Source organism: Chinchilla lanigera, unplaced genomic scaffold (genome assembly GCF_000276665.1).
Source record: "Chinchilla lanigera isolate Chin_1 unplaced genomic scaffold, ChiLan1.0 scaffold00054, whole genome shotgun sequence".
NCBI classification, from domain to species: domain Eukaryota; kingdom Metazoa; phylum Chordata; class Mammalia; order Rodentia; family Chinchillidae; genus Chinchilla; species Chinchilla lanigera.
Genome location: NW_004955455.1, coordinates 5,126,422 through 5,140,702, shown reverse-complemented (window position 1 = coordinate 5,140,702; position 14,281 = coordinate 5,126,422). Strand labels below are relative to the sequence as shown.

The window sequence follows — 14,281 nt, the reverse complement described above, 5'->3', positions numbered from 1 at the left end:
CCCAGGAACATTGGTGATCATCTTTAATCTCAAGCTCATGGATAATGGAGAGCCTGAACTAGACATAATCTCAAACCCAAGAGATATCCAGATGGCAGAGACTTCCCCAGAGGGCACGTGAGTGTGGCTGGGAAATGAGGCAGGCTGTGGAATTGGTATTTATTCTTAGGAGGTGACTTTAGGGAAAGGGGCAAGCTTGTTCTCTGGAATTTAGTAGCAGCATTAGAGTTGATGGAGCTGAGAGCACCACATTTGCTTGCCACAAAACAGCAGAGATGAATATTAGGACAACGGCTCCTCAGTTAAACTAAAGAAAAGATTAGTATATTCCTGCGGCCTAGAACATGTGGTCCCATTGGGCAGGTTGAACCACTGGCAGTTAGCCAGTGGAATTCAAATCAGAGCCACCAAGCGCCAAGACAGGAATTAGGGCTCATCACGAATATGTTAATGGTCCTAGCTCCAACTTCTTGATTTGACAGAGGAAACTGAGACCTGATGAGAGGGACTATACTGAGGTCCCTGGTAAGGCCAGGTGAAATGCCTATGGGCACAGTTGCGCTAGGGGTATGAGAAGGGACAGGATATGGTGCCCATGCTAAAGGAGCACCCTGTCAGGATGGCCTGAGAAGCTAAGATGTGAGGTAGAAAGGTGAAGAGCCTTCAGACAGGCAGTCATAGCTTGGGTTGGGCTTGGTGTGGGTTGTGTCACAGCACTCCTCTGTTCCTGCCACCTCCAGGAAGCCTGAACGGCGCTCCTTCCGAGCCTATGCTGCTGTGCTCTACACTGATCCCCGGATGAGGATCTTTATCCATGGGCACAAGGTGCAAACCAAGAGGCTCTCCTGCTGCCTGTATAAGCCCAGGTAGGAGCCTGCCTACCCTGGCCAGGGCCAAGAATAGGGCCTGGTTGCATTGCTTTGGGGGGGTGGTACAATGTGAGAAGACCTCACAGTGCTGATTTGGGGCTTTTAAACTGTGTGTACTTTACCAGAGTTACTTCTAGGTCCTGAGGGCGGGACAGATGTGACTGCCTGTGGGAGGTTGGCTGGCTAAGCTTGACTAACATTGTGCCTTCTTAGATGTGGAGAGTGGCAAGTGAAGTGATTTTCTTGCTTAAGGGTCCGGAGGCCTTTAGATAGGAAAGCAAGGGTCCAGACATTATTTTCTGTTGTGAGATAAGTAACACTCTGGTGAACATCAGAGAGAGCAAGAGACCAGGGGCAAGTGAAATAATGAGTTTACTCTTTTTGCCAAAATGAGCTTGAATTTGTTTTATCACAGGGGGCCATGGCAGCACAGCTTGGGAGGAGCCAGAAAGGCAGGGTGCTTCCTGAGCTCATGTTAGCCGTCTGCCCCACCGCTACTTGGCCCTCAAGTTGGTTTTTCCATTGCTCAGGATGTACAAGTACACATCTAGCCGTTTCAAGACCCGTGCGGAGCAGGAGGTGAAGAAAGCAGAGCATGTGGCACGGATTGGTAATGTCACTCTTTGAGTAGGAGGAGGGCATTGGGTGGGGGCCATCTGGGAGACATAGCTTTTAGCCAAAACGGGCATCAAGGAGAAAAGGGTCTGTCTGCTATCCAGGGACAAAGCTTTTCTCTGGAACTCTGGTCCATTTCCTTTATTTTTTATTTTTTTTATTTTTTTGGGTTTTTTTTTTCCGGTACCGGAAACCGAACTCATGACCTTGCGCTTGCCAGGCAGGCGCTGTGCTGCTGAGCTAAATCCCCAGCCCCTTCCATTTCCTTTCGAATTCTTCCCATACCCAGTTCTCTCAGCCCTTTTTTCGCCAGGGTCTCTCACCGCACTTTATCTTAAGCAGTGTGAAGTCTTTGGCTTTCCCAAAATGAGGAATTCCTTCTGTGCTTCACATACTTGAGAGACTTTTTTCCCTGACTACAGGGCAGACAACTCAAAATCTTTCACCAGGGCTGACCAGAACTTCTCAAGGTTTCTTACCTGCTTTATGGCAAGTGATTGGCCAAAGACTTCTTTAGTCTTCCACCTATGCTAAGGGCTTAACTCTGATGGCCCTTAGTGTTGGGGAGCCTGTTTTGACTTCTTTGTGAAGTTTGAAAAGTACATCCTCAGTTGTAAAGAGTATCTGCCTTCTTTGGGGTCTCTATGATGTTTTTGAATGCCAGATTTTGTTTCTGAAGTGATTCTGCAGTCCAGGCCTGGAGGATGTTCTCACTGGCTGTTGTTCCTCCAGTTGGCCTTTCCTGTGCTAGTGTACATGCTTCTTGTGTGGCAGGGACTGCTCTGTAAATCCAGGAGGAGTGTCGGTTTTAAACCTTTGAATTCTTTATCATGGTTTCTTCTGGCTTTCAGCTGAAGACAAGGCCCGGGAGGCAGAGAGCAAAGCTCGGACATTAGAAGTACGCTTAGGTGGAGATCTCACGAGGGACTCCAGGGTAAGGCCACAGACCCATTTGGCTGTTTTCCAGTATTTCCTGGATTGAGCCCATATCCTGTGAGTCTGGGCAAATGAAATACACTTTTAAATTTGTATGGCCCATTTTCTGTAGCATGAAAGAAATCTCCAGGTATGGTTTTACATCCATGTGAGAATTAAATGTTGTAGATGTAATACAGTATTTCCTGCTGTGTGGACCTCCTCCCTTCACCTGATGTTGATGTATGTGTCCAGGTGATGTTGAGACAGGTCCAGAATACTGCCATCACGCTGCGCAGAGAAGCTGATGTCAAGAAAAGGATCAAGGAAGCCAAGCAGCGGTGAGTGCTGGAGCTATTCTTTGATCTTTTAAAATGATGTAGCCTTTGTACTGATGGTTGAGTTGCCAGTCTGTCATTAAAACTACTTTAAGATATCAGTGTTGTGATCCCAGGTACTTGTCAGATGCCCCTACAGAGGAGAGGTCTTTCTCTGAGCCCTGGGCTCTTTCCTGTACCTACAAAGGCTGGGCAGAACCAACCTTTCAAATACCAAACAGCCTTTACCAGCTCTATCACACCTTTTTACTTCTTCTTTTAATTAAAGGACATACAAAGTATTCATTGTCTAAAACTTGAAAAATAGAAAACATTTAAAAAATAAAAATTTAAAACTCCAGTATAGTTGTACCACCTACTCTCATTTTTTTATGTTGTAATAATATATTTATAATTCATTCCCTCTTTATGGGTTAGATATAGGGAATAGTGCTGTAGATTGCCCCCCCCCCCCACTGTACCGGGAATGGAACTCACGACCTTGTGCTTGCCAGGCAGGCACTGTGCTGCTGAGCTAAATCCCCAGCCCCAAAGTAATGGGTGATAAAATCTTTTTTGTTTTTTTGTTTCGTTTTGTTTTGTTTTTCTTCTGGTACCAGGAATCGAACTCACGATCTTGCACTTGCCAGGCAGGCGCTTTTGCCACTGCACTCAATCCCCAGTCCCTTAGATTGAGTTTTGAAGACTTTTTCCATTTAGAATGTGCATTAGGTCATTAAATTATCTCTGGTCCCTTGTTCCCGCTCCAGGTCTGGAGCCTTTTAGGGGTCTTGGTGTGAATTTTGATTTGTTTCTTACTGGCTTCCTTGCTATAGGCTTAGGTTTCAGATTACTTCAGTCTCATTCCACTATTCACCCATCTGCTCTTCAGATTCCAAGATTTTGTTGGCATTAATTACATGATTGTATCCCCTCTCACATGTTCTTGTGAATTTTTGCCTCTAAAAAATTAGTTTATGTCACAGTAGTGGAGTTTGGGGGTGGTATGATGATAACCTTGTGCTTATTCCACGTTAACTATCTTTGCAAAGATTGGTAGCAGCTTTGTGGTAATCTGTGTATAGTTAAATTCATCCCTGTTTTGTTACCAAAAAGGTAAATTGTATGCTGCTAATTAGGAAGCTTGGAGTCACTGCATAGTGCAGACCCATGTCAAATCTGAGAGATTACACATTGAATTAGAGACTCAGAACTTTGCTTAACATGTCTCAAGTTTAAGCTTCAGTTTAACATACCTTCATTGCCATGTTATTTGTGTGCTAATGAGTAACTGCCTGGATTTTTTGTCTTTGTTAGAGCACTCAAAGAACCTAAGGAGCTGAATTTTGTTTTTGGGGTCAATATTGAACACCGGGACCTAGATGGGATGTTTATCTACAACTGTAGCCGCTTGATCAAGATGTATGAGAAAGTGGGCCCGCAGCTAGAAGGGGGCATGTGAGTACTGCCCATGTGGAGCTTTCCAGCCCAGGAGTGTGGCGGGAGGGAGCCAGTAAAGCTGACAGAGCTGTGCTTTCCTTCTCTTTACAGGGCATGTGGTGGGGTTGTTGGGGTTGTGGATGTGCCCTACCTTGTCCTGGAGCCTACACACAACAAGCAGGACTTTGCTGATGCCAAGGAGTACCGGCACTTGCTGAGGGCAATGGGGGAGCACCTGGCACAGTACTGGAAGGACATTGGCATTGGTAATGGCGTCAGGCTGCTGGGCATTGCCCTTTCTCTTTACCACCAGTCTTTGAGATGTTCTTATGGCAAGAAAAGGTGAGTCTAGAATGAGGTGAGGCTGGCTTCTGATGTAATGTGTGACTTGGTTTTGTAGCCCAGCGTGGAATCATTAAGTTTTGGGATGAGTTTGGCTACATCTCTGCCAACTGGAACCAGCCCCCATCCAGTGATCTGCGTTACAAACGCAGGAGAGCTATGGAAATCCCTACCACCATCCAGTGCGGTAAGTTGGGTGTCTGGAACCTTTCTCTTGACTTGACTAATCCATGTAGGGTTCCACCAGGGATAGGAGTCTGTTCGGTAGTAGCCCTGTGAGCTCAGTCTTGAAGCTATACCTGTTGCTTCTCTTCTCCTGAATAAGGCAGAAGGTCACCTGACCTCTCAGCCCTCTCACTCCACAGCTTGGCTAGACTCTTTGGATTTGGTAGCAAGTTGTTTCTAGAGGAAGTGCATGACTGTGCCAGGATTCTGTTATAGGAGGGGGAGAGGCCAAGGAGTTCAGAGTCCATGACATTTAAGTTTTCATCCTTGTTGGAATCACTGTCCTTAAGAATTAATGTTGTGTATGTACAGGCAAAATTGGGACACGAGGAAGGATCTTTGTATGGAAAGTTTGGCATGTATTTGCTTCGGGTCTGGATTCCAAATATTGGGGGTCAGTGTAGCTGATGTTTGTGTGTATGTTTTCTGTGTCTCAGATTTATGTCTGAAGTGGAGGACCCTCCCTTTCCAGTTGAATTCAGTGGAAAAGGATTACCCAGACACCTGGGTTTGCTCCATGAACCCTGATCCTGAGCAAGATCGGTGAGCACTTTCTCTGACAGGGGGATTTACTCTTTGGGGTATATAATTCTGTTTCTTGAGGTCATTGCTCAAATCATACCTGTCTGGTTTGATGTATGTAGTAAGTGTCCAAGAAAGAACACTAGGTATGTATCTTGTAATGCATTTCATTTACATGCAGTGGGAACTCTGAGGTGGTTGCTTCTTTGAGAGAAAAGGGTTAGCCGAGGAAGGTCCCTGCCCCACTAGAGTCCTGTTTTGCCACAGCTTCTCCAGTGCTTTCTTTCTATAGATGTGAGGCTTCTGAACAAAAGCAGAAGGTCCCCCTGGGGACATTCAAAAAGGATCCAAAGACACAGGAAGAAAAGCAGAAGCAGCTGTCAGAGAAAATTCGCCAGCAGCAGGAGAAGCTAGAGGCCCTTCAGGTGCGTGGATCATTAGCAGTGGGGAGAACCATGGGCAGATCTTGTGCCAGGGGTCTGCTTGGGACAGGATCCTTTAGTAGTGCCCTTGGCCGCCTCAGGCTCAGTTTTACCCTCCACTCACGGAAGCATGTGCTTACCAGGGCTTTCCAACGCCAAGCTCCAGATCCAAACACTGATTTTCAAGTACACTTTGTTTATTCTTTAATTTTTTTTGTTGTTGTTGTCTTTTTGAGACAGGGTCTCACTATGCAGTTGAAGCTAGTCTTGAGCTCACTTTGTAGCTCAGGCTGGCCTCAAACCTGCAACAATCCTCCTGCTTCAGCCTCCCTGAGTGCTGGGATTACAGATGTGCACCACCACACCTGGCAATTCTTAAAAAAAAAACAAAAAATGGGGGTGGGAATATAGCTCAGTGGAATCACGCCTGCCTGGCAAGCACGAGGACCCAAGTTCGATTCTTGGTACCAAAAAAAAAAAAAAAACCACACACACACACGCACACATACCATGTTAATTTTTTAAAAAGAGAAAAATTTTAGAAGTAACTGATACTAAATATCTTACATATGCATAATACTCATAAGTATGTATTTTAAAACAGTAGTATGAAGATCATGCTATTTTTTATATATACATTTGTATATCTGTTTTTTCTTGACAATTTTTTAGAATGAATCAAAACAGTTTGCAAAATTCAGTAGCTTTTTAAAAATAACTCTTCTCAAATTATCCTCCAGAAGATGTGTTAATTTCTGTTCTTTACCAAAAACATATGAGTATTACTTACAAATATTTTTGCAAATTTGATGGGCAGAGATAAGCATTTTATAATTCTAATTTCCTTTATATTTTTAAGGTTGGACAATTTTTTTGTACTTCCACTTACATATCTGGGTTGCTTTTCTTGACTTGTCCATTTTTTTCTAGGTATGTTTTATGATTTCATATTTATTACAAAATGTCTTATTTTCTCATTGCCAAGATAAAATACCCAACATCCAAAGTTAAAGGAGGAAAGGTTTATTTGACTTACAGTTCGTGGAGGTTTTAGTCCGAAGTCTGGCTGGCTTCAGGGCATGATGGTGTGGCAGAGGGGCATCATGAAGGAGAAATAGTCCATGGCAAAAGAAGGGCAGGCAGAAGGCAGCAAGCAGCAAACAAGTAAAAAGCAATGACGGTATCCCTCTTTCTGTCCTTTATATTTAATCCAGGCTACTTACACTTAAAGGGCAGTAATACTCACACCCTTATCCCTAACACTGCACCTGCATCAATCCCAGAATTACATCCTTAATCCCAGCACCATACATGTTAGATCAAGCCACTTTGGAGTCACCTATGATTGCATGAGGCTTTTGGGGTCATCTAGATACAAGCCATGGGGTTGGGGATTTAGCTCAGCGGCACAGCGCCTGCCTGGCAAGTGCAACGTTGTGAGTTTGATTCCCGGTACCGGAAAAAAAAAAAAAAAACAACATAAATAAATAAATAGACACAAGCCATAACACAAAGTATGTTTCAGTTGGGTGTGGTAGTGCACACCTATAATCACAGCACTTGAGAGGCTGAGGCAGGAGGATACTGCGAGTTCAAGGCCAGCCTGAACTCAGCATAGTGAGACCCTGTCTCAGAAAATCAAACAAAGTATTTTTCTTTCTGGTCTCTGTGTCTTTGCAGATGTACTCTCACCAACTCAAAATGTCTTAAATGTGCCCCCTATCTGCTCAGTCCATTGTCTTTTCCAATTTGGAAAACCTTTTTCAAGTCTCCCTCATGATTAGGCTTTTTCCAACTTTTATGGTTCCTTTTATAGAAATGTAGTTCAATGACATTTTTTTCCAGTCACTCAGGTACTGGATTAACTATAGAGCATCCTGTCATTTGCTGAGTTGTATATATTTTTGTTTCCCTCATAAGAATGGGGGGCTTTTAGGAGTAGGGGTGTGGCCCAAGTTTAGTTTGCTTTGCTTTCTTTTTCTTTACTGTCCCAGACACATAGTAAGGATCTGAAAAGAGTTCAATTGAGTATAGCAAGATATACAAACAACTTCATCATCGGGTTTGCCTTGTAGAAAACCACCCCCATCCGTTCCCAAGCTGATCTGAAGAAACTGCCCTTGGAAGTGACAGCCAGACCTTCCACTGAGGTAAAGCAGGGATATGGGAGGGACTTGGGTGTCTCTGGCTGAAATCAGTATTCTAATTCTCTGGGAACTTTTTTAGGAACCTGCTCGGAGACCTCAGCGTCCTCGGTCACCACCTTTACCTGCTGTGATTAAGAATGCCCCAAGCAGACCACCTTCTCTGCAAGCTCCCAGACCAGTCAGCCAACCCCGAAAGGCTCCCATCATCAGCAATCCCCCAAAGCCTCTTGCCCTGGCAGCCCGGGTAGAGGCCAGTACCTCTAGGCTGCTTCAGCCACCTGAGGCACCCCGAAAGCCCGTGAATACTCCAGTTAAAACTGTGCCCAGAACCACTTCTCTGGTGCAGCCACTGTCATCATCTCTATTGCCAAACTCCAAGAGCTCTCGGGAGGTCCCTGCACCCAAAGCTGTCAAGACTCCAGTGGTCAAAAAGACAGAGTCACCAGTTAAACCCTCCCTGGTAAGATTCTTTGCTCCTTTGGTCCCTAGCTCTTGGGACTGAGATTGTGTCATATCAAAACTGTACTGGGGGAAGTGCGGGAAGATCACTAGATCTAAGTCTCTTCTGCTATACCCAAAGAGGGAGAGCCTAGATAGCTAAACGGACTTGGTCAGGGACATACAGCAAGTCAGTTCATTATCCAGGGAGCTCTTTACTGCTTCTTCAAGCTTTATCTGCCACAAACTTGAATCACTTCCACTGGCCTCTCACAGTGTGGGCATAGGTTGACAGCCTGGTGACAGATGGCCTTGGTGGACTGTGGCAGTGGTCAGTGTGTCAGGGAATTCACAGCCAGCTGGCCAGAGTCTAAACTGAAAAGTGGGAGTAAACTGAAAAGCTCTTGTGACAGCTTTGAACAGAGGTCCTCATGGTGCAGGGCATGTATGCTTGTGTATATAGAGAGTATTGTCAGGCAGGAATTGAGAAGAGTACCAGCCCCTCTCCAGACAGCCCCTATAGGCTGTATGAGCTCTTTCTGCATGTTGATGGCTAAACAGGGCTCCTCATACTCCCACTTTCTTCTTACTGTAGGCTACCACTGGTCGTAAGCGGAGTCTTGGGGTCTCTGATGAGGAAGAAGCTGAGGAAGAAGCTGAGAGGAGGAAGGAGAAGTGTAAGCGGGGAAAATTTGCTGTGAAGGAGGAGAAGAAGGAATCCATTGAGGTAGGGCTTGAGATGAGTTTCTCAGAGCCTCTCATCCCAGAGCCTGCAGGAGCCCCCAGCCCCCTGCAGTTTGTGCTAGCTTGTTGTTGAACCAAGCCTTCCACAAGCCCAGTTGATCTCTCCATGACTGTCAGTCACTCAGATGACTAGACCCCTATTCCTGGCACTCTGCCCTTGCCTAGTATCTTATAGGCCAGTGACTTTATAGAGTGATTTAAATTACAGCGTAAAAAAACATAAAGGTGAAAGCCGATAACCCAAAGTATCCAGTATCCCAGAGTGCCCTTTAATGGATAGAAGGATGCTCTTGACAGTCTGTTTCTTTACAGCTCTCAGACAGTGCTGGGGAAGAAGACCCAGCTGACCTCAAAAAGGCTCAGAAAGGTGAGTTTGGGGAAGTCTGTGGTAGCCCAGGTTGGAAGTAAAAGTGGACCCTTTGCCAGTAGCAGTTAAATCTGAGGGCTTAGAGGCCGCCCCCCCCCCCTCCCCGGGGCCAGGACTCTGCCGCAACAGACACAAGTCTGATACCAAGCAGAATTCTGAAGATAACTCCATCTTCATTCATGCTTGTGTTTTTTATTTTCTGATGGGGTGGGTGGGGATTGAACCAGGGCCTTACCCTACCACTGAGGCACATCCTAGCCCCATTTTTAACATTTAATTATTGCTTATTTTTAACATTTAATTCCTTGGCATTCAGCTTTGGCAGTCAACTCATCCTCCTTTTTGGCATCCTAGGGACAGATGGATAAGGAGACTGGTGGCTGGGCTGTATGTCAGCCCAGGTATAGCAGGGTCAGCGAGTCCTGACTCTATCCAAGGTCATCTTGCATGAGTGATTCTTTAATCTGATTCTTTAATTCTCAATTTCCAAATTTTCAGATAAAGGGCTACATGTGGAAGTACGTGTGAACAGGGAGTGGTACACAGGCCGTGTCACAGCTGTGGAGGTGGGCAAGAATGTGGTGCGGTGGAAGGTGAAGTTCGACTATGTGCCCACAGATACAACTCCAAGAGACCGCTGGTAAGGAATGCTTTTTTTCTGGGTGATCAGTATGACAGAAGTTGGCTAGGTCAAGGGGAGAGAAGGGTCCTCAAGCTCTGCTCTCATCAGTCTGTTCAAACAGGCCAGGACAGACGTGACACAAACTCTGTGTTCCCCATAGGGTGGAGAAAGGCAGTGAAGATGTGCGGCTGATGAAACCACCTTCTCCAGAGTATCAGCCCCCTGACACACAGCAAGAGGGTGGGGAGGAAGAAGAGATGGTAGTGGCTCAGGAGGCTGTAGCCGTGGCAGAGCCCTCTACCTCTGACTGTATCCGCATCGAGCCTGACACTACTGCTCCAAGTACCAACCATGAAACCATTGATCTCCTGGTCCAGATTCTCCGGTTTGTTCCTTTTGTCTTCCTGCTCCAGGATGACATCAGCGCTCCACGTTTTCCGTGCCATTCTGAGTTCCTGTTTCCATCTCTTTTCCTTAGGAATTGCTTACGGTATTTCCTGCCTCCAAGTTTCCCCATCTCCAAGAAGGAGCTAAGTGTTATGAATTCAGATGAGCTAATATCTTTTCCTCTGGTGAGTCTGTCTGACCTTTGATTTTCCACTGCCTGCCCCTGACACTCTGTGCTTGTTGTGATTACTCTTGGGATGGCTAGCATTAAGCTGTGTGCCCCGCCTCAGCGAGTTCCCCTTTCTTTCTGCTGAAAGAAAGAACAGACTTTATGTTGAGGAGAAAAAGTGGTTTAACCAGATAGGACATGAGTATGCAGGTAGCCAGCTCTACCCTATCAAAGGTGCTAGTAGCTTATCTTCTGTTATGGACAGCATGCCTGTTTTGACATTTTAAGACAAGTACATCTGTTTCCTCTCAGCCACAGCAGAGGGAGTAAATCTGCCCCAGGTAACAGCAAAGAGTTTAGACCTAGAACTTGAGACTGGGAGAGAGGTAGAGAGCAGCTTGTGGCATGTGGAGATGCGTACTGGGACTTGAGTAATCTGGCAAATATGACATATTGCCTTCTCCAGCAGGTCGTCTGCTGGACCTCATAACAGGAGAGTACTGTCTTCAGTGGCTTAAGATGGAGAACTCTGGGTTGTTATCAGGTAGCTGGACAGAAGGCCAAGAGCTGTAAGTGCTGTGGAAATGGCACCTGGGGAAAGGAGAGAGAGCAGCTAGTCCAGAGGAAACAAGGGCTTTTCAAGTGGCTGCCTGTGTAAGTGAAGAGGGCTCTGAGCATGGGACTCAGGTGAACAAAGGCTCAAGGAGCCGAAAGAGAAAGGGGTCAGGGCAGCAGGTTGTAAGATGAGCACTTAGGGGAGAAGGAGCCTAAGAGCAGGAAACAATGCATCTTGAGTGGCCGGGCTAATTATGCTGGCTTTACCTCTGTAGGAAGGAGGGCAAGCAAAGGTTGGAGCTGAAAAAATTGTCAGTCTGACCCATGTCTAGGGGAGGGACTACAAAGCCTTTTTTGTAGATGGCCAGTTAGCAAATAATTACAGGTTTGCAAGCCATATAGTCTTTGTTGAAGCCACTCATCGCTGCCACTACACCATGAAAGCAGCCACAGGCGCTCCATCACAGAATGGGTGTGGTTGTACTGGTTCTAGTGAAGCTTTATTTACAAAAGCAGGTGGTAGGGCCTGGCGTGGTGGCACATGCCTGTAATCTCAGTACTCTGGAGGCTGAGGCAGGACGATCGTTGCAAGTTTGAGACTAGCCTGGGCTACAAAGCTCAAGGCCAGCCCAAATTGCATGGCAAGACCCTGTCTCTAAGAGATAAAAAAAAAAAAAGGACAGGCAGTGGGCTTATTTGAGGTTACATCTGCTATCCCCTCCTAAGGGGATATCTTTGATAGTAGTGTGTTTGGGTAGGATAGGTGGTAAACTTGGGCAGGGAAATTGGTACAGTTGTAAAAGGTCACAGGTAAGAGGATAGGAGCCAGGGTGGTGGGAATGGGCCAATGGACAAAAAAACTGTGTCAGAGGTTAAAGACAGACATGTCGTTGACTAGCAAGTCACAGGGAACATGCAGAGTCCACATCTGCTGTGTGTGTCTCAGGCCTGATGAGAATTGGAGGCTGATGTAACTGGGGAAGAATATTGTGGAGGGCGTGTAAGGAAGGTGATCTGAGATTTGTGCTGTGGCAGAGATAACAGCACGTTTCTGGTGATGTGCGGAGGTAGAGATGAAGGGGTGGCCCTGGAGCGCTGGGGAGGTCAGAGCTGAAGAGGAGAGAGATCTGGGAGTTACTCCCATTAAGTGGGATGTTTGTGTGTTAGGAATAACTTAGTTTTCCAGGAAAGAGGACTAGAACTGCAGAATTAGTATGTCCAAGATGTGCTCTTGTGTGATGGCTATATGCTTGATATAGTTTGCCAGAGATTAAAAAATGGGGGTGTACCTCCATTTTACTTTGAAAAAAATGAAATAAGCTAGTTGAAGAAACTAAAATCTAGAGAAGTAAAGTCTGTGGTGAGTGACAGAGCCCAGACCAGAAATCACTCACTTCTTAGGACGGATCTTGCTCTCCCCATAATGCCACCTTGCTCTCCCTGTGAGGGGAAAGAGCATGGCATTCAGTGCAGAGTTACAAGGTGGCAGGGTGTATGACAGCATCTTCATAGAAGGCTCCCCATGTCAGCTTTTGCCCTTGTTTAGGCTGTAGGTGCTTTTTGCACGTCTCAGGAGAACAGAGAGGCAGTGAGATCTGGACAGCACAGTGAGGTCTGGCTGGCATCTTCTTGTCAGATACAGGGGCCAAGCAGTCCCTCTGGGTCCAAAGTAGAGAGAACTTAATTCATATTTGTTGCTTTTGGCTTAAAGTTGTTGCCAAACTCAGCAATGCCTGGGTACAGTGGAACCTCTGCAGCGAATATAACTCCTCAGTCGAAAGCAAAGTCCCGTCTGAATCCAAAAATAATATCTAGTTTATTTTTGTAAAAGGAGGTATAATACAACTTTGACCTCCTGGTTAGAATGTCTAAACTCACCTTAAACTTTTCTTTTTTTAGTGTCAGGCACTCAGCAGAATCTAAGTTCATTATGTCCTTACCAGTTTGTAAATGCTGATCCTTTTTCCCATCATACTAGGAGTTCCCTGAAGTCTTGTAATATGTGCAAGGTTCTCTTTGGGACCTACAGATACTAGATTTAGGTATCATTTTTAAAAATCAAAATAATAGCTGTTGCGGGTCCACAGTTGCCTCAAAATAAAGAATTAAAAAAAAAACTAGTGTAAATCATTGTGGTCCTCATGATGTTGTGTACTGAATATTAATGCTTTGAACCTGGCTTGAATTCTATTTTGAAATCCCAGCATGATTATTTTTTTGTGCAGAATGTGACATTTCTTTCAGCATCCAGTTTAAGAGGATAACAGTTTAGATTGTAAGGTGAATAATGAAGTTAAACACTTATAGGTAATGGTTTTTAAAGAAAAACAGCAGTCAGAAGCTTCTCAGTACTGACAGCTTATGCATCTTTATAAAAGAAAATAAATGCTAGAGTTGGTCAGACTGCAGTGGCCAGCCAGGACCTGTGGTTATGAGTTTCTGTTCATCAAAATGACCTCCTCATTGTCTGATTTCTAATTAAATCATGTTATAAATTTAAGCTTAGAAAATGCACTTAAGGGGCTGGGGATTTAGCTCAGCGGCAGAAGTGCCTGCCTGGCAAGCGCAAGGTCGTGAGTTCGGTTCCCGGTACCGGAGAAAAACCAAAAAAAACAAACAAACAGAAAATGCACTTAACCTAAAGAGATACTATGCAAAAAAAATTTTATACACTAATATTCCATATAACATTTCATTTCAAGTAGAAGTTTTGCTGTCTTTTTAAAGTTTAAAAAAGCCATCTGTCTAGAGAAGCTAGTAGTTAACAATACTACCCTGTTCCTTGGAGGTTTTGGGGTCTCAGGGATGACAGTGAAATTCTCTGATGCTGGAAAAATATCTACTTAACAGAAATCTAGAGGTATTTGGTCTTGGTAGGTGCTTGATATTAGCTGTGGAAGAGAAATGTTTTGATCCTGTCACTGTTGGCTATGACTTAAAAGTGAATTGCCAAAAAGGCTTATTGTGAACTTAAGAAGGTGTGATTAGGCGGGAGAGATATCCTGGCACCCTTTTTCTTTTGCCATCTGGAATGCTAAACACCGCACCGCTCCCCCCCCCCCCGATTTATTTCATGCCTTGCTGTCTGCCAAAGCACTTTCCTGAGTGCTTTACCTGGGTGCTCATGACCTCATCTGCACAGCAGCCCCATGAGATAGGAATTAAGTTTTCTGTACTTTGGATCC

At 45.2% G+C, this 14,281-nt stretch overlaps 1 protein-coding gene and 1 long non-coding RNA gene across 7 annotated transcripts in view; one reads left to right on the top strand and one right to left on the bottom strand.

Moving 5' to 3' along the window:
- The window catches only part of LOC102028496, a 49,438-nt gene that overhangs the window by 22,784 nt on the left and 12,373 nt on the right, over positions 1–14,281 (bottom strand). For 2 of the 3 annotated variants that reach the window (XR_001236287.1, XR_001236288.1), the window contains exon 2: positions 6,704–6,737. This is a non-coding gene — a long non-coding RNA (uncharacterized LOC102028496). Of the gene's footprint in view, positions 1–2,749; positions 2,871–6,703; positions 6,738–14,281 lie in introns of those variants that run through there. The other variant, XR_001236289.1, reaches the window with a different exon arrangement.
- Positions 1–14,281, top strand: part of Morc2 (MORC family CW-type zinc finger 2) — a 39,759-nt gene that overhangs the window by 23,793 nt on the left and 1,685 nt on the right. For all 4 annotated transcript variants that reach the window (XM_005396286.2, XM_005396287.2, XM_013520325.1 and 1 more), the window contains exons 8-24: positions 6–117; positions 741–866; positions 1,400–1,479; positions 2,336–2,418; positions 2,655–2,740; positions 4,034–4,174; positions 4,268–4,422; positions 4,557–4,685; positions 5,161–5,266; positions 5,538–5,670; positions 7,743–7,817; positions 7,894–8,274; positions 8,848–8,979; positions 9,309–9,363; positions 9,862–10,003; positions 10,146–10,370; positions 10,464–10,557. In XM_005396286.2, the coding sequence (XP_005396343.1) occupies positions 6–117; positions 741–866; positions 1,400–1,479; positions 2,336–2,418; positions 2,655–2,740; positions 4,034–4,174; positions 4,268–4,422; positions 4,557–4,685; positions 5,161–5,266; positions 5,538–5,670; positions 7,743–7,817; positions 7,894–8,274; positions 8,848–8,979; positions 9,309–9,363; positions 9,862–10,003; positions 10,146–10,370; positions 10,464–10,557 (2,255 nt within the window). The remainder of the gene's footprint in view (positions 1–5; positions 118–740; positions 867–1,399; positions 1,480–2,335; positions 2,419–2,654; positions 2,741–4,033; positions 4,175–4,267; positions 4,423–4,556; positions 4,686–5,160; positions 5,267–5,537; positions 5,671–7,742; positions 7,818–7,893; positions 8,275–8,847; positions 8,980–9,308; positions 9,364–9,861; positions 10,004–10,145; positions 10,371–10,463; positions 10,558–14,281) is intronic.